This window comes from Colossoma macropomum, unplaced genomic scaffold, assembly GCF_904425465.1.
Source record: "Colossoma macropomum unplaced genomic scaffold, Colossoma_macropomum, whole genome shotgun sequence".
Lineage (NCBI taxonomy): Eukaryota > Metazoa > Chordata > Actinopteri > Characiformes > Serrasalmidae > Colossoma > Colossoma macropomum.
Window position 1 is genome coordinate 400,472 of NW_023496039.1, and position 20,151 is coordinate 420,622.

The 20,151-nt window shown below is 41.2% G+C and overlaps 1 protein-coding gene and 10 non-coding genes across 11 annotated transcripts; 10 read left to right on the forward strand and 1 right to left on the reverse strand.

The window, feature by feature from the left end:
• Nucleotides 1-353: 353 nt before the first annotated feature.
• trnat-agu lies at nucleotides 354-427 on the forward strand. Its single transcript has one exon. It is a non-coding gene; the product is annotated as a tRNA-Thr (tRNA).
• A 75-nt stretch (nucleotides 428-502) lies between these two features.
• Nucleotides 503-592, forward strand: trnar-ucu. Its single transcript is given in 2 exon segments — nucleotides 503-539; nucleotides 557-592. It is a non-coding gene; the product is annotated as a tRNA-Arg (tRNA).
• Nucleotides 593-1,580: 988 nt separating this feature from the next.
• On the forward strand, nucleotides 1,581-1,654 carry trnat-agu. Its single transcript has one exon. It is a non-coding gene; the product is annotated as a tRNA-Thr (tRNA).
• Nucleotides 1,655-1,729: 75 nt separating this feature from the next.
• On the forward strand, nucleotides 1,730-1,819 carry trnar-ucu. The gene is given in 2 exon segments: nucleotides 1,730-1,766; nucleotides 1,784-1,819. It is a non-coding gene; the product is annotated as a tRNA-Arg (tRNA).
• A 988-nt stretch (nucleotides 1,820-2,807) lies between these two features.
• trnat-agu lies at nucleotides 2,808-2,881 on the forward strand. Its single transcript has one exon. It is a non-coding gene; the product is annotated as a tRNA-Thr (tRNA).
• Nucleotides 2,882-2,956: 75 nt separating this feature from the next.
• trnar-ucu lies at nucleotides 2,957-3,046 on the forward strand. The gene is given in 2 exon segments: nucleotides 2,957-2,993; nucleotides 3,011-3,046. It is a non-coding gene; the product is annotated as a tRNA-Arg (tRNA).
• Nucleotides 3,047-4,009: 963 nt separating this feature from the next.
• On the forward strand, nucleotides 4,010-4,083 carry trnat-agu. The gene has a single exon. It is a non-coding gene; the product is annotated as a tRNA-Thr (tRNA).
• Nucleotides 4,084-4,158: 75 nt separating this feature from the next.
• Nucleotides 4,159-4,248, forward strand: trnar-ucu. Its single transcript is given in 2 exon segments — nucleotides 4,159-4,195; nucleotides 4,213-4,248. It is a non-coding gene; the product is annotated as a tRNA-Arg (tRNA).
• Nucleotides 4,249-5,236: 988 nt separating this feature from the next.
• On the forward strand, nucleotides 5,237-5,310 carry trnat-agu. Its single transcript has one exon. It is a non-coding gene; the product is annotated as a tRNA-Thr (tRNA).
• A 75-nt stretch (nucleotides 5,311-5,385) lies between these two features.
• trnar-ucu lies at nucleotides 5,386-5,475 on the forward strand. The gene is given in 2 exon segments: nucleotides 5,386-5,422; nucleotides 5,440-5,475. It is a non-coding gene; the product is annotated as a tRNA-Arg (tRNA).
• A 4,563-nt stretch (nucleotides 5,476-10,038) lies between these two features.
• Nucleotides 10,039-20,085, reverse strand: si:dkey-17o15.2 (spidroin-1). Its single transcript, XM_036564743.1, has 9 exons — nucleotides 19,701-20,085; nucleotides 13,912-14,070; nucleotides 13,600-13,706; nucleotides 12,685-12,773; nucleotides 12,368-12,437; nucleotides 12,008-12,060; nucleotides 11,758-11,832; nucleotides 11,498-11,606; nucleotides 10,039-10,820 (listed from the first exon to the last, which is right to left on the reverse strand). Exons 1-9 carry the CDS (start codon nucleotides 19,786-19,788, stop codon nucleotides 10,566-10,568), a joined length of 1,005 nt encoding a protein of 334 aa, XP_036420636.1. The 5' UTR covers nucleotides 19,789-20,085; the 3' UTR covers nucleotides 10,039-10,565.
• Between the last annotated feature and the right edge of the window lie 66 nt (nucleotides 20,086-20,151).

Sequence of the window (20,151 nt, forward strand, 5' to 3'; positions counted from 1 at the left end):
GGCTATTAGGTCTCTCCAAGATTGTCAGGAATGTCGCATATAAATAAATAGCCCACTTAGGTTTTGGACAAATGATTGTTTTTCTTGCTCTGTGGCCTTACCTCTTTTTTCTGATGCTTTATGTGAGTCTTATGGTTAGATTACAGGATCCACTGCGTCTGTCCATTTTGTTAACCGTTTGTGGGAGAGTTGCTCAAGTTAGGCTTTTGTTGGATTTAATGCTGCTCAAGTCAATAGAAAAGCCTGGGTCTGACTCCCAGCGGCGACTGTTACTTGTACTGTTTGCTCAAAAGCCTGTCAAAGAGCAATACGGAGCACTGCAGCACGAGGACCCCTTTCGCTCTGCAGGCTGCGGCGCCGTGGCTTAGTTGGTCAAAGCGCCTGTCTAGTAAACAGGAGATCCTGGGTTCGAATCCCAGCGGTGCCTGGTGTTTATAGCAAACGTTTTCAGGCATGTTGCATCAAAACGACGGCTCCCTCGCCATTTTGACAGCGTCCTATGGGCTCTGTGGCGCAATGGATAGCGCATTGGACTTCTAGACATAGGTTTGAGGCCATTCAAAGGTTGTGGGTTCGAGTCCCACCAGAGTCGGGAGTTTTCTCACCTTGCGAGAGTTGAGTCCCCTGTGTCTGCTGCTCCCTTCCTAAGCACAGGCTAAGCACTGTGAAAGAGAGGGAAGCACAGGTTTGTGCATGAGGCCATTCTCACCCTCTATGCTGGAATGCTTTGTTTCCTCCGCGTTCAGGCACTCACACACTTGGCCGCTGTTCCAAAATTTCATTCCCCAGTTGTGCATCAAAAGATGGGTGTATGAGTTCGCAAGAGTCCCTACTGTATAAAGTTGAAGAATCCGACGCATCCGATGTACATCAATGGCTTGAAGCTGTTTTGGGACCATTCATCCCACGGCTTCCAATTTTAGAAAAGCGTGCAGATCCAGGAACTACTCAGTGTTTGTTTGGTTCAGGACTTTTAGCCAGCAGTCCTGGAGGACCCCAGTATGTGAAGTGTTGCATTCTGTCATTGCACTCACCTGATCCAACTCACAAGGTAATCAGTAGGGCCTTCACGGAGAAATCAGCTTTTTTGCGAAAGGGCGGTCCTTACGTTGCTGTCGTCTGCCAGAGTCCAGTTTTTGTCACCTTTTCCACTATTAAAGCGACTGTCTTAGTCGGTCTAAGCGGCTGCCTAGTACACCGCAGGTCCTGGATGTGCATTCCAACGGTGGCTATTAGGTCTCTCCAAGATTGTCAGGAATGTCGCATATAAATAAATAGCCCACTTAGGTTTTGGACAAATGATTGTTTTTCTTGCTCTGTGGCCTTACCTCTTTTTTCTGATGCTTTATGTGAGTCTTATGGTTAGATTACAGGATCCACTGCGTCTGTCCATTTTGTTAACCGTTTGTGGGAGAGTTGCTCAAGTTAGGCTTTTGTTGGATTTAATGCTGCTCAAGTCAATAGAAAAGCCTGGGTCTGACTCCCAGCGGCGACTGTTACTTGTACTGTTTGCTCAAAAGCCTGTCAAAGAGCAATACGGAGCACTGCAGCACGAGGACCCCTTTCGCTCTGCAGGCTGCGGCGCCGTGGCTTAGTTGGTCAAAGCGCCTGTCTAGTAAACAGGAGATCCTGGGTTCGAATCCCAGCGGTGCCTGGTGTTTATAGCAAACGTTTTCAGGCATGTTGCATCAAAACGACGGCTCCCTCGCCATTTTGACAGCGTCCTATGGGCTCTGTGGCGCAATGGATAGCGCATTGGACTTCTAGACATAGGTTTGAGGCCATTCAAAGGTTGTGGGTTCGAGTCCCACCAGAGTCGGGAGTTTTCTCACCTTGCGAGAGTTGAGTCCCCTGTGTCTGCTGCTCCCTTCCTAAGCACAGGCTAAGCACTGTGAAAGAGAGGGAAGCACAGGTTTGTGCATGAGGCCATTCTCACCCTCTATGCTGGAATGCTTTGTTTCCTCCGCGTTCAGGCACTCACACACTTGGCCGCTGTTCCAAAATTTCATTCCCCAGTTGTGCATCAAAAGATGGGTGTATGAGTTCGCAAGAGTCCCTACTGTATAAAGTTGAAGAATCCGACGCATCCGATGTACATCAATGGCTTGAAGCTGTTTTGGGACCATTCATCCCACGGCTTCCAATTTTAGAAAAGCGTGCAGATCCAGGAACTACTCAGTGTTTGTTTGGTTCAGGACTTTTAGCCAGCAGTCCTGGAGGACCCCAGTATGTGAAGTGTTGCATTCTGTCATTGCACTCACCTGATCCAACTCACAAGGTAATCAGTAGGGCCTTCACGGAGAAATCAGCTTTTTTGCGAAAGGGCGGTCCTTACGTTGCTGTCGTCTGCCAGAGTCCAGTTTTTGTCACCTTTTCCACTATTAAAGCGACTGTCTTAGTCGGTCTAAGCGGCTGCCTAGTACACCGCAGGTCCTGGATGTGCATTCCAACGGTGGCTATTAGGTCTCTCCAAGATTGTCAGGAATGTCGCATATAAATAAATAGCCCACTTAGGTTTTGGACAAATGATTGTTTTTCTTGCTCTGTGGCCTTACCTCTTTTTTCTGATGCTTTATGTGAGTCTTATGGTTAGATTACAGGATCCACTGCGTCTGTCCATTTTGTTAACCGTTTGTGGGAGAGTTGCTCAAGTTAGGCTTTTGTTGGATTTAATGCTGCTCAAGTCAATAGAAAAGCCTGGGTCTGACTCCCAGCGGCGACTGTTACTTGTACTGTTTGCTCAAAAGCCTGTCAAAGAGCAATACGGAGCACTGCAGCACGAGGACCCCTTTCGCTCTGCAGGCTGCGGCGCCGTGGCTTAGTTGGTCAAAGCGCCTGTCTAGTAAACAGGAGATCCTGGGTTCGAATCCCAGCGGTGCCTGGTGTTTATAGCAAACGTTTTCAGGCATGTTGCATCAAAACGACGGCTCCCTCGCCATTTTGACAGCGTCCTATGGGCTCTGTGGCGCAATGGATAGCGCATTGGACTTCTAGACATAGGTTTGAGGCCATTCAAAGGTTGTGGGTTCGAGTCCCACCAGAGTCGGGAGTTTTCTCACCTTGCGAGAGTTGAGTCCCCTGTGTCTGCTGCTCCCTTCCTAAGCACAGGCTAAGCACTGTGAAAGAGGCCATTCTCACCCTCTATGCTGGAATGCTTTGTTTCCTCCGCGTTCAGGCACTCACACACTTGGCCGCTGTTCCAAAATTTCATTCCCCAGTTGTGCATCAAAAGATGGGTGTATGAGTTCGCAAGAGTCCCTACTGTATAAAGTTGAAGAATCCGACGCATCCGATGTACATCAATGGCTTGAAGCTGTTTTGGGACCATTCATCCCACGGCTTCCAATTTTAGAAAAGCGTGCAGATCCAGGAACTACTCAGTGTTTGTTTGGTTCAGGACTTTTAGCCAGCAGTCCTGGAGGACCCCAGTATGTGAAGTGTTGCATTCTGTCATTGCACTCACCTGATCCAACTCACAAGGTAATCAGTAGGGCCTTCACGGAGAAATCAGCTTTTTTGCGAAAGGGCGGTCCTTACGTTGCTGTCGTCTGCCAGAGTCCAGTTTTTGTCACCTTTTCCACTATTAAAGCGACTGTCTTAGTCGGTCTAAGCGGCTGCCTAGTACACCGCAGGTCCTGGATGTGCATTCCAACGGTGGCTATTAGGTCTCTCCAAGATTGTCAGGAATGTCGCATATAAATAAATAGCCCACTTAGGTTTTGGACAAATGATTGTTTTTCTTGCTCTGTGGCCTTACCTCTTTTTTCTGATGCTTTATGTGAGTCTTATGGTTAGATTACAGGATCCACTGCGTCTGTCCATTTTGTTAACCGTTTGTGGGAGAGTTGCTCAAGTTAGGCTTTTGTTGGATTTAATGCTGCTCAAGTCAATAGAAAAGCCTGGGTCTGACTCCCAGCGGCGACTGTTACTTGTACTGTTTGCTCAAAAGCCTGTCAAAGAGCAATACGGAGCACTGCAGCACGAGGACCCCTTTCGCTCTGCAGGCTGCGGCGCCGTGGCTTAGTTGGTCAAAGCGCCTGTCTAGTAAACAGGAGATCCTGGGTTCGAATCCCAGCGGTGCCTGGTGTTTATAGCAAACGTTTTCAGGCATGTTGCATCAAAACGACGGCTCCCTCGCCATTTTGACAGCGTCCTATGGGCTCTGTGGCGCAATGGATAGCGCATTGGACTTCTAGACATAGGTTTGAGGCCATTCAAAGGTTGTGGGTTCGAGTCCCACCAGAGTCGGGAGTTTTCTCACCTTGCGAGAGTTGAGTCCCCTGTGTCTGCTGCTCCCTTCCTAAGCACAGGCTAAGCACTGTGAAAGAGAGGGAAGCACAGGTTTGTGCATGAGGCCATTCTCACCCTCTATGCTGGAATGCTTTGTTTCCTCCGCGTTCAGGCACTCACACACTTGGCCGCTGTTCCAAAATTTCATTCCCCAGTTGTGCATCAAAAGATGGGTGTATGAGTTCGCAAGAGTCCCTACTGTATAAAGTTGAAGAATCCGACGCATCCGATGTACATCAATGGCTTGAAGCTGTTTTGGGACCATTCATCCCACGGCTTCCAATTTTAGAAAAGCGTGCAGATCCAGGAACTACTCAGTGTTTGTTTGGTTCAGGACTTTTAGCCAGCAGTCCTGGAGGACCCCAGTATGTGAAGTGTTGCATTCTGTCATTGCACTCACCTGATCCAACTCACAAGGTAATCAGTAGGGCCTTCACGGAGAAATCAGCTTTTTTGCGAAAGGGCGGTCCTTACGTTGCTGTCGTCTGCCAGAGTCCAGTTTTTGTCACCTTTTCCACTATTAAAGCGACTGTCTTAGTCGGTCTAAGCGGCTGCCTAGTACACCGCAGGTCCTGGATGTGCATTCCAACGGTGGCTATTAGGTCTCTCCAAGATTGTCAGGAATGTCGCATATAAATAAATAGCCCACTTAGGTTTTGGACAAATGATTGTTTTTCTTGCTCTGTGGCCTTACCTCTTTTTTCTGATGCTTTATGTGAGTCTTATGGTTAGATTACAGGATCCACTGCGTCTGTCCATTTTGTTAACCGTTTGTGGGAGAGTTGCTCAAGTTAGGCTTTTGTTGGATTTAATGCTGCTCAAGTCAATAGAAAAGCCTGGGTCTGACTCCCAGCGGCGACTGTTACTTGTACTGTTTGCTCAAAAGCCTGTCAAAGAGCAATACGGAGCACTGCAGCACGAGGACCCCTTTCGCTCTGCAGGCTGCGGCGCCGTGGCTTAGTTGGTCAAAGCGCCTGTCTAGTAAACAGGAGATCCTGGGTTCGAATCCCAGCGGTGCCTGGTGTTTATAGCAAACGTTTTCAGGCATGTTGCATCAAAACGACGGCTCCCTCGCCATTTTGACAGCGTCCTATGGGCTCTGTGGCGCAATGGATAGCGCATTGGACTTCTAGACATAGGTTTGAGGCCATTCAAAGGTTGTGGGTTCGAGTCCCACCAGAGTCGGGAGTTTTCTCACCTTGCGAGAGTTGAGTCCCCTGTGTCTGCTGCTCCCTTCCTAAGCACAGGCTAAGCACTGTGAAAGAGAGGGAAGCACAGGTTTGTGCATGAGGCCATTCTCACCCTCTATGCTGGAATGCTTTGTTTCCTCCGCGTTCAGGCACTCACACACTTGGCCGCTGTTCCAAAATTTCATTCCCCAGTTGTGCATCAAAAGATGGGTGTATGAGTTCGCAAGAGTCCCTACTGTATAAAGTTGAAGAATCCGACGCATCCGATGTACATCAATGGCTTGAAGCTGTTTTGGGACCATTCATCCCACGGCTTCCAATTTTAGAAAAGCGTGCAGATCCAGGAACTACTCAGTGTTTGTTTGGTTCAGGACTTTTAGCCAGCAGTCCTGGAGGACCCCAGTATGTGAAGTGTTGCATTCTGTCATTGCACTCACCTGATCCAACTCACAAGGTAATCAGTAGGGCCTTCACGGAGAAATCAGCTTTTTTGCGAAAGGGCGGTCCTTACGTTGCTGTCGTCTGCCAGAGTCCAGTTTTTGTCACCTTTTCCACTATTAAAGCGACTGTCTTAGTCGGTCTAAGCGGCTGCCTAGTACACCGCAGGTCCTGGATGTGCATTCCAACGGTGGCTATTAGGTCTCTCCAAGATTGTCAGGAATGTCGCATATAAATAAATAGCCCACTTAGGTTTTGGACAAATGATTGTTTTTCTTGCTCTGTGGCCTTACCTCTTTTTTCTGATGCTTTATGTGAGTCTTATGGTTAGATTACAGGATCCACTGCGTCTGTCCATTTTGTTAACCGTTTGTGGGAGAGTTGCTCAAGTTAGGCTTTTGTTGGATTTAATGCTGCTCAAGTCAATAGAAAAGCCTGGGTCTGACTCCCAGCGGCTACTCTTACTTGTACTGTTTGCTCAAAAGCCTGTCAAAGAGCAATACGGAGCACTGCAGCACGAGGACTCCTTTTACTCTGTAGGTATTTAGTCAAAGCACCTATCTGGTAAACAGGAGATCCTTTGATTTGAGGAGTGTTGTGACTTGAAGTCCCTTTTTACTCTGAAGGTTGTAGAGCCATGGCTTGGTTAAATGCCTTCTTATTCAAAAGGGGCTCCTGAGTTCGTATCCCAGCAGTACCTTTTAGCTTTATTTATTACCAGACATTTTGTGGTTAAATAATTTTTCCAGATTTGCCCAAATTAGTTTTTAAACAGTTGGTTTGTTCAGCTTTCTCTGTGCCTTTACCTCTGTTTTCAGGGTTGCTGTATGTGAGTCTTATGGATGGATTACAGGATCTGCCTCATCAAATAATGACATGGAATTTTGTGTCTCAAGGAGCTCTGTGATTTCCAAGACTTTGGCACAGTGTATTAGCCGGTCAAAGCATCTGCCTAGTAATCAGGACCTCTTTGGTTTTAATCCCAACCATTATCCAGTGTATCTGTTTGCTCTCTTTTTAATCACACCCCAAGCACTGTGAATGAGAGGGAGGCACAGGCTTGCGCTTGAGGACGTCCTCACTGACTTCACTGGAATGCTTCGTTTCCATTGTTTTCAGGCACACACACTTGGCTGTCCAGCATTTCCCTTGACTTTCTTTATCAAAAGAAGTGTATAAATGTTTCCAAGATGTTCCATATAGTGCCCGTAGTGCCACAGAATGCACAGCATCTGAAGACGGAGAGCTTTGCAGATCTGTGGCCTTCCAGGAGTTATTTGACTCCATTTCAAATAACTTTTAAAACAGGACAATAAACAAATCCCACATCATTATAGTCACATTACTGATAAATATGGTCCATAAATATCCCCTAGTACTTCTTTCCTCCTTCTCAGGGTTAGCAATTTTGCTGACATACTCCTTTAACTATCATTGAATGTTTGAAATTATTTTCTGTTCTACAGTCACTCTTTTACAAAATAATTTGAATTATAAGTCTAACCATCATAAATATTTCCCATTTACAGTAGATTTCACATTCCAGTGCTTCAAATTTGTGCTTTATGAAAGTTTTTGCAACCTGTGAAAACCTATATAGAATTATGTAGAGAACCTTTTTAGAAATGGTTCTATATAGCAACAAAAATGTTTCTTCTAATGTTACAAGCTTGACATTGCAACAACAGCAGAACCCTTTTTGGTGCTATATAGAACCATTTTCAAAAAAGACACCACATTCTCTATCAATCCAAACAACTATTTCAACATACTAAGAACAATTTAAACATGAAATGGTTCTAAATAGAACTCATGGCTCTAAATATCATATCAATATCTCTCCATAATATTGATGTTAGTTTTCTTAAGAATTGGCACATGCACAGCTCACTTAAAGGGACCTTATAACCTGTCAATGCTGGCTTTCTACAGTTTTCTTTACAACTAAAGAGGAATCTCACCTGATGTTCTGCAGTTTTAGAATCATTCTAAGGAAGACAAGCACACGATGTGTCAAATCAACAATAAAATTATTCGGTTTATCAGGGAGGTCAGAATCGACATCATTAACATTTTTTTACAATTTATAATCTGGTCTATACCTTTCCAAACTTCTCCACAGTTTTTCCATCTAGCTTACTTTTCAATTTTCCCTTGTGTTCAAGTTTTTTCATTACTTTTTCTATATCTAGCTGTCAAACAAAGCTCACCTGAAACACAAAAATCACCTCATTGAAAGTGTGCTTTTTCTTAATACAGAGGGCCTTAACATCCTTAGTAAGCCAGAGCTTTTTATTTCCAAATACAGTAACAGATTTTGTTAGAATGCAAACATTTTCAGCAAAATTACTATAAGAAGTGATAGCATCTGTGTACTCAAATCAAGGCAAGCATCTCGAAGTCCAAATCATGGTCTGGAGTCCACTCAGACCTTTAATATACCTACTGCCCCAAGCAACCACCTCTTTATAGTCCTTTTGGTGGATTTAACAGCCTTCAATCACTGATGATATTTGGGAATGAGAAAAATCAGTTTGTGATCCACTTGGCTGAGTACGACTCTTGCTAACTGCATGGTATGCCTGTGGTACATTACTATAGCATTGGTCCAATATTTTATTCGCCTGAGTGCTTGAGGAGGAATGTACACAGCTACCAAAGTAACACAGGCACTCGCTCTGGGAAGGTAAAATGGCCTACATTTACCCATAAAAAATTCCAAATCAGGTGAACAACATGTCATTAAAACTTTAACATCAGAACACACTACCCACCCTACATGTTGTTTCAGTAAGTTTGCTATCCTGTCAGTCAAAAGCAACGAGGAATCTGGAACTTCCTAAGCTAACCAATTTTTACGCTGGTTTAGCTGGTGCTCAAGCATCCTGGTTTGTGCTGGTTTTTCTAGCAGGATGAAGGAGCATAGACAGAAGGGTTACCGAGCAGCCAGCCATCATAAAGAGAGCTACAAGAAGTCACAGCACCTGTATAAATGAAGAAGCACAAAAACCGCCAAGAAAGAAATCTTTCAGTAGAAGTGCTACTTCTTTCTAAGAAGAATGAACTCGAAATGAACTTAAGGCATGGATCATCCAAACAATTCAAATTTGCAAAATGTCATTTCTGGTTTATTGTTAAACATGACAGCGGTTTTTCTGAGCAACATAAACTAAACTGGTCTTCTCAACAAATCAGTCAGTGTCTGTTAAAATTCTTAAATAATTAAGCACCATGTCAGCTACTTATCTCAATAAATGATAGGCTGTTCATGTGGTTTACAGTGTACTAAAACGTCTATTAGTCGACAGTGGCAAGGTCAAATACAGAGTACAGCTGGAGAGACATGAGGGGTTTGTCTGAATTTTGACTTCAACCCTTGTGTGGTGTTGGGGTCTGTGGGACCCGTTTTCAAAGTGTACCAAAAGAAAAAATGATGCAATTTATTATTATTTAAATCCCAGATTTCTTGGCCTTTGCTCATTTTCTGTGAAGAACATATAAAATAACACATTTTCAGTGCCTTCACACTGTTCACCCACTACACATTTACATTACAAATGTGGTGTTGGGCTGAACCTGTGGGGAATAAAATTGTGGAGGTGCTGTGTCCCTTCGCTCTGTTCTCCTCCTACATGGCCTGCTGTTAGTGTGTGTGTCTGTGTTTGTATATATGTGTGTGTGTGTGTGTGTGTGTGTGTCAGGCTGCTGACTGGCTACAGCTGCTAAAGGAGAACCCTACCCTGAACACTTGTGATATTTTAAACATCTGGTATTTTTACATAAATTGTTATGGCTATATTGATTTAAAAAAAACAATAATGAGGTGTGTCCACCAGACCACTGAGTAACAAAAACATCAACATCACACAAGGGTTAAATGCGTGGCTTACCTTACGTTCTGGCCAATGCTCATACTTTGGAGAACTATGCCTGGCAATCAATGTTGTTAAATGTCATCTCACCAGTTCACTAATGATGTGTTGTTTGTGGGACAGTTCTTGCACCATCTTGTTCTCTCCACTCATTCTGGCCCTCAGTTTAGTTTAACAAGAGTTTTACCGAGTTTCAGCTCAAATTTACTAGTTTACTAACCACTGCAGATATCAGAAAAAACATCAGAATTTTTCAAAATAGTTGACTTTAATTGGGTTTGTTGACATCACTTTAAGTCATACAGTTCAGTTTATGTACATTTGAAATACTCTAAAAACACTTTTGTCTTACTGGAAATATTCAAATGCAAATCATGTAAACAAATAAAAATATATTTACAATATATTTTGAGGCACTTCATTGTATTTTGAGGTGTATTCAATTCTAAAAACATTCATTTGTAAGTATAAATAGTTTTAAAATATGTCAAATTCTCAACATTTATTCATTGAAAAATGACATTAAAGGTACTGACAAACATTTCATTACAGCATCTCGTTGGTGATTTTAAAAATGCTTTTCCAGACCCATCACAATTTCAAATTCAAATGATGTCGATGGTACAGAAATAGAATGATTAAACCATTAGAAAGTGATGGTAAATACATCTATGCTCCACTTGAGGAGCTTTCCTACAACCTATAACTTTTGTATTTAATGAAATATTAATGCATTGGCGCGAGTTTTTATCCATGGCAGCCCATGTTGTGAGAATCACTGAAGAATGACCATTCGGCCTGCTCCCCGTGCTGCTGCCCTTCCTCTTCCACCTCTGCCTCTTCCTCCTTGTGCTGTGGCCATCCCACCTCTTAGCATGCCCCTTCCTCTTTCTCCTCTTCCTCTTTCTCCTCCTCTTCCTCTTCCTCTAATCTGTCCTCTTCCTCGCCCCCTCCCACTTCCCCTCTCTGCTCTCCGACCACGCCCTCTGATCCTCAGGCTTGTAAAACGATCATGCAGTGATAATCCAGTCTGGAAAACAAAGACAAAAAAGATCAAACAGTGATTTCACACTATGAAATTCTATTTGCTTGAAACCTACACGAAACTAAATTGTACTTGAGTTGCATAATGTAAAGTGTCCTAGAACTCATTTGAAACTCAGCAGCAACAGTTGCAAGCTTCTCAATTTCGTGAGACAAGTTTCATGAAACAGCCAATTAAAATAGTGATAACGTCACATGATCATGCTGACCTTCGACTGAATTCACAAGATCAATGGGCAAGAAAATAAATAAGAAGACGGTTTATATGCAGTCAGAAATGGGCCCCCAAGATTCATTTGGGATCTAAAGGATGACAGCTATTACAGAAGAGCAGTCTGAGATGCACTCCTTGATTAACTTCTTGTGTATCTAGGACAGAATGAACGAGCCATCAAGTATGCTATATCCATAACGGCTACTTAAACTAGGCCTGTCACAATTATTACGTAATCACCTAATCAAAATTATTTAAACAGACTGAAAAAAAGTCTGTTATTGATATCTGGGTCCCCTGATATAAATTAATCCACTCAAGTCTCTCTGATCCTGCCCTACTAGTTCTCACTTTAACTGCAAAGCTAACCTCTTTGGAGGTGGCTGAACAAGACAAGCTGGTTGGTTCTGGCAGTTTGGCTGGTGGTAATGGTGGGTGTGTACACTCACCTGGTTTGTCGTGGCTTTGTAATTAAAACGGAGTTGGATGCCTTTGGGTGTGGCGCTGCCTGCATCTTCAGATGACCTGCCTCTTAGCATTGCGCCACCACGTTTAGGCCTGATCCAGAGAGATAAAGAAACAGACACAGGGCCAGGCAGAAAGGAATTTAGACTTTTTTGTGACATAAGGCATAATAGAGCAGTTATCAAAAGGTATTTTATGACTGTAGCACCATGTTAACACAATGTGAAAATGGAGTAATGCTTACGGAGCTGCAGCTGCTGATTTTGCATTGGGCAGCGACACTGTCAGTGTTGTCCCAGAAGAGGACGCTGTTGTCCGACTGTTTTCCAGAAAGAGAGAAAGAGAGAGAGAGAGAAAGTGAGAGAGAGAGAGAGAAAGAGAGAAAGAGAAAGAGAGAGAGAGAGAGAGAGAGAGAGAGAGAGATAGTGTTAGATGAATGAATAATGTACTCATGGACACTAAACTTGCATTTATTTTGAGCCAGATAAACATACCTCCTTATTTTCTGATACCTTTCCAATTTGCCAGCTCCTCTCGTAGCTACAAACTGTAAAACAAAAGGAAGTGCAAAGAATTATCTTTCAATAACTAATGTAATAACACAAAATGTAACATCACTAATAATCACTAAGCCAATCGAATAATCAAGTACGGGTCGCCTCTTATGATAGTTGCTTACAACTGCTTGCAATAAGTGAAAGGTAAACCTTCCATGTTTCCATTCTTTATTCCTAACAATGTAAATGTTTTCATATTTGGACTTTGGAATAGTCTTCATTTATAATCCGATTTATATCTGATTACCAGAAAGGGTTAAAATGACCATCTCTATCTCCTAGCATTAAATAACTTACCCCTCTGTCTAATGTAAATGCCCTGCCACCTCTCTGGGGAGCTCGTTGACCTCTTGCTGAAAAAGCACCCCTAGAACACAAGCAATAACTTAATGGGAAAAGTGCTCATCATGGTAAATCTGAAATATTAATTTGTGTGATGTGTTTATATAAATGATGCAGGCAGAAATCTGTAACATGCAGAATTTGCCTAAATACAAAGTGAGAATCTTTAGCCACTGCTGTGTCAAGAAAGGCCAGCTTTTAACTGGACACCATTCTGAATTCCAGTGTGAACAGGCTACAGACCTGTTTTAGATACATAGAGAGCCTTATACCTGTTTAAACCTCCTCTTCCTCTTCCTCTTCCTCTCCCTCGAAACGCACCTCTTTGTGGCGCTGTATTTTGACCCAGCTGCTCTGGTGTCTTAATAGAAACAAAGACATCCCCAAATGTTACACAGAATTCTCCCTTTGTTGTGTCAAACCTGGCTTTGCAATGGAATTTCTTAATTTCAAAGTTTAATTCTAGGTAATACATATATAATAAAACAGTAATCAATATAGCAAAATACAAAAATACAGTAAACTTGCAGAGAGAAACACAACACAACCTTCATGTAATCATATACATTACATTTAATATGTAATTAGTTATTTACAATGATTACATAATTAGATGAATAATAAATAAACAATAATAACTAATAAATTATTGTCATTTACAAAAACTCAACATATATCAACAAACTAAACATAACTGCTTTGCTGGGTTTTTTTTTAATCTACTGTTGCATTTCAGAATTTACGGTTGTGTTTCTGGATTTGCGCTGCGTTCCTGGACTTACTGTTACGTTTTTTCAATTGCTGCTGCGTTTCAGGATTTGTGTAGTGTTTCTAGGTTTTCTAGATTTACAGATGTTCTGAATTTGAATTACTTTCTTGATGTATTTCTAGATTAGCTGTGCATTTCTACATTTACTGATGTGTTTCTAGATTTGCAATGAATATCTAAATTTGTCACATTTCTGGATTTGCTGTCACTTTTTGTTTGCTGATGGGCTTGTATAGCATTTCAGGATTTGCTGTTGTTTCTGGTTTTGTGTTTCATTTCTAGATTTCATTGTTTCTGGATTTTCTGTTGTAATTTTTTTATTTGTCAATTTGTTTTGCGCCAAGAAGTTTCATAAATTACAAATAATTATTGTATGAAGTCTTAATTTTCCCATATGTCTGATTTCTCTCACACTGACCGCTGTACTGGCAGAAGCTCTATTTAGAGGGCTCAGGCCGCTGCCTCTCAGTGACCCTCTCCTGCTCAAACCTCTGGCTCTGTTCAGTCCACGTGACCTGCTGGGACCTACAGCACAAACCAACCAATGAATAATCATCCATTTAGAAGTGCAGACAGACTCAATTAATCAAATCTTGCAAAGGAAAGGGAATGGGAAGCTTGGATAGATGGGACACTAGAGTTGCAATTAATAGGATGGATAAATAGACAGAGAGATAGAAGTCTGGACAGATGCACAGACAGACAGTCAGATGGCTGTTGCTGCTGTTACCCTGGTACTGCAGAGTCCCTCGTCTGATCCCTCTCCGCGTCTGTGGCGCCTGGCTCAGCTTCTTCAGGACGTTATTCTTGTTTGCAGCACGTTTGTTTCTCGCCCTGAACGCAGCTCTGTTTGCTTTCTGTTCTTTTTTATTCAACTTGATGATATCGTCTAGGGAGACAGAAAAATAAAATGGTTACTCTTTTGTAATCATCTTTGTAAAATGAGTTAAAGTAGCAGCGAAGTGTAGATGATCAATCAATAAATGTCTGAAGTTTGCTTTGCACTGGAGCTATGAGACTAATGTATGTATTAAGTAGTGTAAGCAGTAGGGATGCATTGATACCGATACTGGTATTGGGTATCGAGTCAATATCGATGCCAACATTCCGAGATCAGCTTATATTGTGTGACGCAGGCCGAGTGTACACTGCTGTGCTAAAGAACAACTGCAGTAAAAGAGGCTCTGCTCACATGGAGAGGTGTCACTGACTTTATCACATTCGGACACAAAATCATGGTCACTTTAAACATTCTGCCTTGGTATATTACCACCAAGAATACACTGTGCAATCTTAGCCTGTTTTAAACACACAATCACAACTGTTTCCCCAGTACTTGTAAAGACACAAAGCCTATAAAAAACAAAGTCTGTGTATTTGACTTTTTTCTGTGTAACTGAATAGAATAGCAAGATATAAACGTTAATACACTGACTTTTTTGTAAAACAGGCTGTAGAGAGACTGCATTGTCCTCCTGTGTACATCCACACCTGGTTTTAGCTTCAGTATCAGCATTAGCAGCACTGCTGCATCAGTTTCTCAGCATGTTTGCTCAGTACTTGGTGCACAGCATGTTATTTTGAATGAAATATCTTTTTTGTCATTGTCCACAGACAGCTGTCTGTAGAGTCTGCGTTTCAGGTAGCATGGACAAAGCGTTTTTGTACAGTATATATATATATATATATATATATATATATATGTGTGTGTGTGTGTGTGTGTATCAATCATAGACTTTGTCCATTTTGTACAGTGTTTATATATAAATCATAGGCTCTGTCCATACATGATGGTCTTTTTCAACTGTACAGAGTCACCAGAGAACAAGATGTCTAAAATCACAGTGTACAGTGGCTTTAAAGGACGCTGAACTACAGCTCAACCAGCCAAACAAAACACATAAATTCTTAAGTCTCAGATGTGACTCCTGCTGTCACTGAGCTACAGACACTGCTGTTGAAAGACAGTATACAGCTGTATACTGTTTAAAAAGGTGGTTCTTCAAAAGTCCTTTAGTAAAGGATTATTCCTATATAGAACCATTTTGCATGATTAAAGGTTCTTTGCATCATGAAAGGGTTTTTAGATTGATGGAGAATGTGTCATAGATGGTTCTATACAGACCCTCTTTGAAAAGTGTTCTATATAGGACTAAGAAGCTTGATATCATAACAAAAGTAGAACCATTTTTAGTGCTATACAGAACCTTTTTCAAAAAGTTTCCATATAGAACCATATACAACACATTCTCCATCAATTTGAAGAACACTTTTCCAATGCAAAGAACATTCAATCATGCAAAAGCTTCATTGAGTATTCAAGGTTTCTCTGTGGAACCATTTTCTTTACTGAAGAATCCTGGAAGAACCATTTTTTTAAAGAGTGCCCAGAATTGCTTTTCTGACGTAGAACAAAACCTGTCTTCTTCACTGCAGCGCTACTCAATCCAAGGTACACTCTTTAAAAAGATGGTTCTTCAAGGGTTCCTCAGTAAAGAAAATTATTCTACATAGAACTATGAACACTTAAAGAACTCTTTGCATGACGAAGGTTCTATATAGCACCAAAAAGAGTTCTTCTATTGTTATGATGTCAAGCTTGTAACAACAGAAGAACACTTCTTGGTGCTATACAGAACCTTTTTTCAAAAAAGCTCTATATAGAACAATCTAAAGCACATTCTCCATTAATCTAAAGAACGCTTTCATGATGCAAAGAACCCTTTCATCATGCATGAGTGTTCATGGGAACCCTTGAAGACCCTTTTAAGTGTGTAGTGTTAAATTATCTAGCACAGCTAGCTAACACACCACTTCATTTAAAATCAGTTCAATTTTCAAAATCAATTTTTAATGATTTAACTGTTAAGGTTGCACTCATTTACACTAATAACTACACAGTTACACTAATAACTACTTAATTCTGTACTAAAAAATATGTGCCCATACTTGTACTTGGTCTGAAAAAATGGTATTGATGTAAGCAGGATAGACACCCATACAGAATTATCCTAGACTGTCCTGGATCTTGGTCATCTGTTCTGGAAAAAATACATTTTGGACACCAAATATCTCAGAGTTTTAGCATTTTCATATTTTAGATGTCTTACGAAGTTTAAATTGACATCTGTGTGCCTCAGAGTGCATTATGAGCATTAGGACTGCAAATAACGATTATTTTTACTGTCGATTAATCTGTCGATTATTTTCTCGATTAATCGATTAGTTGTTTGGTCTATAAAATGTCAGAAAATGGTGAAAAATGTCAATCAGTGTTTTCCAAAGCCCAAGATCATGTCCTCAAATGTCTTTTATTTTGTCCACTCCCCAAAGACATTCAGTTTCGTGTCACAGAGGAGTAACCACAAAATATTAAACTTTAAGAAGCAGGAATCAGAGAAATAAAAAGAAGAGAAAAAAAGAAAATCACTCAACCTGATTAACCGATCACCAAAATAGTTGGCGAATAATTCAATAATCCACAACTAATCGATTAATCAATTAATTGTTGCAACTCTAATGAGCATAGCTATCTATTCAATGAATGTAGTACAAAGTTAAGTGCCAAGATTTCTAGGGCAATTGAAAGATTTAAAAAAAAAGGGAACTTGGGGATCAAAAAAAGGCACTGAATAGAATTTTACAGGACTGATGCCCTAAATAAAGGAAGCCAAGACACCCAGCCAAGACCAGCAGGCCTACACACTTCAAACCATGTCAAGTTGTTAAGAAAATTGATAGACTTGCTTACGTGGTTTCCCGACACCTATTAAGCTGTGTGAACACAAACCTCTAACGCTGTTGCATTCTTGGCACAAGACGCATGGCTGGTGAACATTACTGAACACAGCCTACACAAATCACAAATATTCTTTATGAAAAACTCAGTTTATGTACTGACACCAATAGTATTTTCTGTAGGTGTGGCTGTCAAATAAGGGTAGATAACATGCCCTATTTCAACAAACAGGTGCCGTAACAGGTTTAGTGGAATTACAATTTGAGGTCCATTTTCTCCGTCTTCCAGTGACGAAACGCAACACACACCCAAACAGTGATTTCAGTGTTTAAATACTGTCACTGACACAGATAACTGAGTATTTAAGTACCTGCGCACCTCCCTAGTTTCACCCAAATAGTATGTGCTCTGCAAGAATTTGACAGCCAAATCTATTTGATGACGTCTGGTACCCACTGTTAAAGTGTCAAAACATGGCATTCACTCTTCAGTCCATATGGTCCATATAGGGAAACTAAGTTGCAAAAAACAGTTGTTTTTAAGCAATGTTAATGTTAATGTTAATATAATAATATTTTATAGCATTACTTTAATTAATATATATATATATATATATATATATATATATATATATACGCACACTAATAATATTACAATAATTATTTTAATAATACACTAAAGAAAAATGGATAGGTACAGATAAGTGCCCTGTAAAAATGTAGCACTACTGGTTCTTTTTTGTCTATTCCAACAAAAATATATCATGTTGCATATCATGTGTTCTTCAAGTATCATGATTTTATATTTTTGCCACATCGCCCATCCATTCTGAAAGCAAATACTTTTGTAAGTTTAAAAAAAAAATCTACAAATGTTTGTAGCTGGACTTTCTCCCCTAAATTTGGGGGGAGATAACTGATGATTTTTTCAAATGTTATAATAATTTCCACATAGGGAAGTAAACAAAATAAACTGGATCATTTTGTTAAAAAGTGCACCATTCTAGGAAAATTCCCAGAATTGTGCAAAATGGCAGTGAGGGTCAAAAGAGCTTTAAAATCTAACTCACAATAAGGTAATATATGAAACTGCAACTGCCTTGGGCCTTTTTACAATAGTTTTACATGTAAATTTTGACTCATACATAGTTTTTTTCATAATTCTGACATCCTCTAGTTACTTCAGTGAAATACATGCAGGGCACTGTAAGGAACAATAGCACATAAAAAATGATTTTTATGGATTTACCACCATGTTAGCACGACATATAAACTTTATATACAAAAAGATTTATGTAGCATCACAAGGTTGCAGATAAACAAAATGGCTATCCTTGTATTACGTACATGGTGACCCCTGGTTCCTATCATCAACGTAGTAAGGAAACCCAAGTCTGTAAATTTCCCTAGAATTATCAATCCCCCCCCCCAAAAAAAAATCCACATGACTTTGATTACATCTTAACAAACAAATTATGCAGAAAAAAACTGGTGGAATTTCCCTTTAATGCTAATGACCCGTTCTCAGTGGGGACTTGTGAACAGCTGAATCAGTAAAAGTCTCGCCTGTTGACTGAAAGAACAGGTGTCTGCCATACTGCATGGATGACAGGAAACACGTCAATCCTTGGGGGAAGAGCTTTGTTTTATTAGCTGCTGCTTCTCACAGTTAGTAGAAAACTGCCAAGAGGACAGAGACGTTCAAAAAAAATCTTATAATCTCTTCAATCGCTTCTAGACCCTGTTAACCCTTACATGGTCAGGGCCCACCAGCAGGCCCAAAGCTTTATTAGACACTTCTATAACCCAAGAATAGCTCAGCCAGTTTGGATTGAAGTCCCTGTAGCTACTGAATAATCAGCCTCAGTATGCAACATGCCTGGGATTTTAAGGGGTTAAGTCCAATTTGAAATCAATGTGGGACTTGAGCAGTTACACTCCAGAATGTGAATCAATGAAGGGCTTATGCTCCTCTTTTCTCCTAAAGGAATCCTGGGATAAAGAAGGCCTACATGAGTATCTGGATATCTTTCATTATTACAGTACTGAGATGTGCCTTATTTCCTCTGAGACAAAATAAAAGTTCACCTTAAGTTTTCCTTTGGGTGTGACTATCACCCACCAGAATTAAACAAAACTAAGAGTACCAGGGTTACATTCAAACATACAGCACAGATTGATGAGGAATTTGAGGAATATGAGGAATGTTTGAGTCTGACAAGGCCTCTGCCTCTAAAACCACCCACTGCATATGTAGCTACTATACTAATGAATGTACTACTAATGGTGGTGTCCTATGTTTACATACTACTGTGTGCATACTAGCATACTAAATAGTACGTAAAAATAGTAGCACATTTATCAGCACATTCATCAAAAACATACTACTGTACTACACAGTAGGCCAAACTAGTACATCACCACTAATAGCACGTTCCTTAATATAGTATGTATCGTATGTATAATATAGTTTAGCAAGGTTTTGGACGCAGAGCAACAGCTGAAACCTGACAGCTGACTAATGCACCAGACTCGAACGCACAACGTCAGCGTTCACACACATACGGAAGCCTTTGCGGTACAAACTATAAAGCTCAAGTTAAGTTGTTTCACCAACTTGTTATTCTAATGTTCCACTCCACCTTAAACTGTGCATTAACCGCTGCGCTATTTAAGGTGGAACGGAAAATTGGAATAAAAAAAAAAGCTGGCGGACAGGAAGCCAACAGCCACAAACTTTGGTTAAGTGTCGCATTCGCGTGAAATAATCGCCACACAGACCTAGTGACATGTCGATTTTGTCCGCTCCGCTGGACTGAGATTCCTCCATCGATTCAGACATTTCCGTCCTCACTTGGCCGTCCCCCATATTTATGTTATTCCTGCCACTGGATTAATTTAGCTCACTCGCCTCTGCTCCCAACCCTCCCGAGATATTTCCTCACTGTTTATCCAGCTAAATCGGTCCCACAGACGCAAACGAGGCTGTAGGTCTCGGTGAGAGCCGAATCAGTTGGAGGTTAGTAGCTCTTCGTGGTGAAAGTGCTGAAGAAGCGGAGAAGCCGTGGAGGGGGAGTCCTGACAGGAATCAACCGGCCAGCGTGACAGCCGCCCGAAATAGCACCACGCTCACACAACTTTTCCAAGAGAGTGAGTGAGAGAGAGAGAGAGAGAGAGAGAGAGAGAGAGAGAGTGAGTGAGGGAGGGACTGCAGACCTGCGCCCTCTGTTGG

Excerpts from the sequence above, each read along its gene's own strand:
- si:dkey-17o15.2 (XM_036564743.1), bottom strand. The coding sequence starts at position 19,788 with ATGGGGGACGGCCAAGTGAGGACGGAAATGTCTGAATCGATGGAGGAA. Across the intron at positions 14,071-19,700 it reads CAAAATCGACATGTCACTAG|ACGATATCATCAAGTTGAAT; the intron begins GTCTGTGTGGCG and ends CTGTCTCCCTAG. Across the intron at positions 12,061-12,367 it reads CATTTACATTAGACAGAGGG|TTTGTAGCTACGAGAGGAGC; the intron begins GTAAGTTATTTA and ends TTTGTTTTACAG.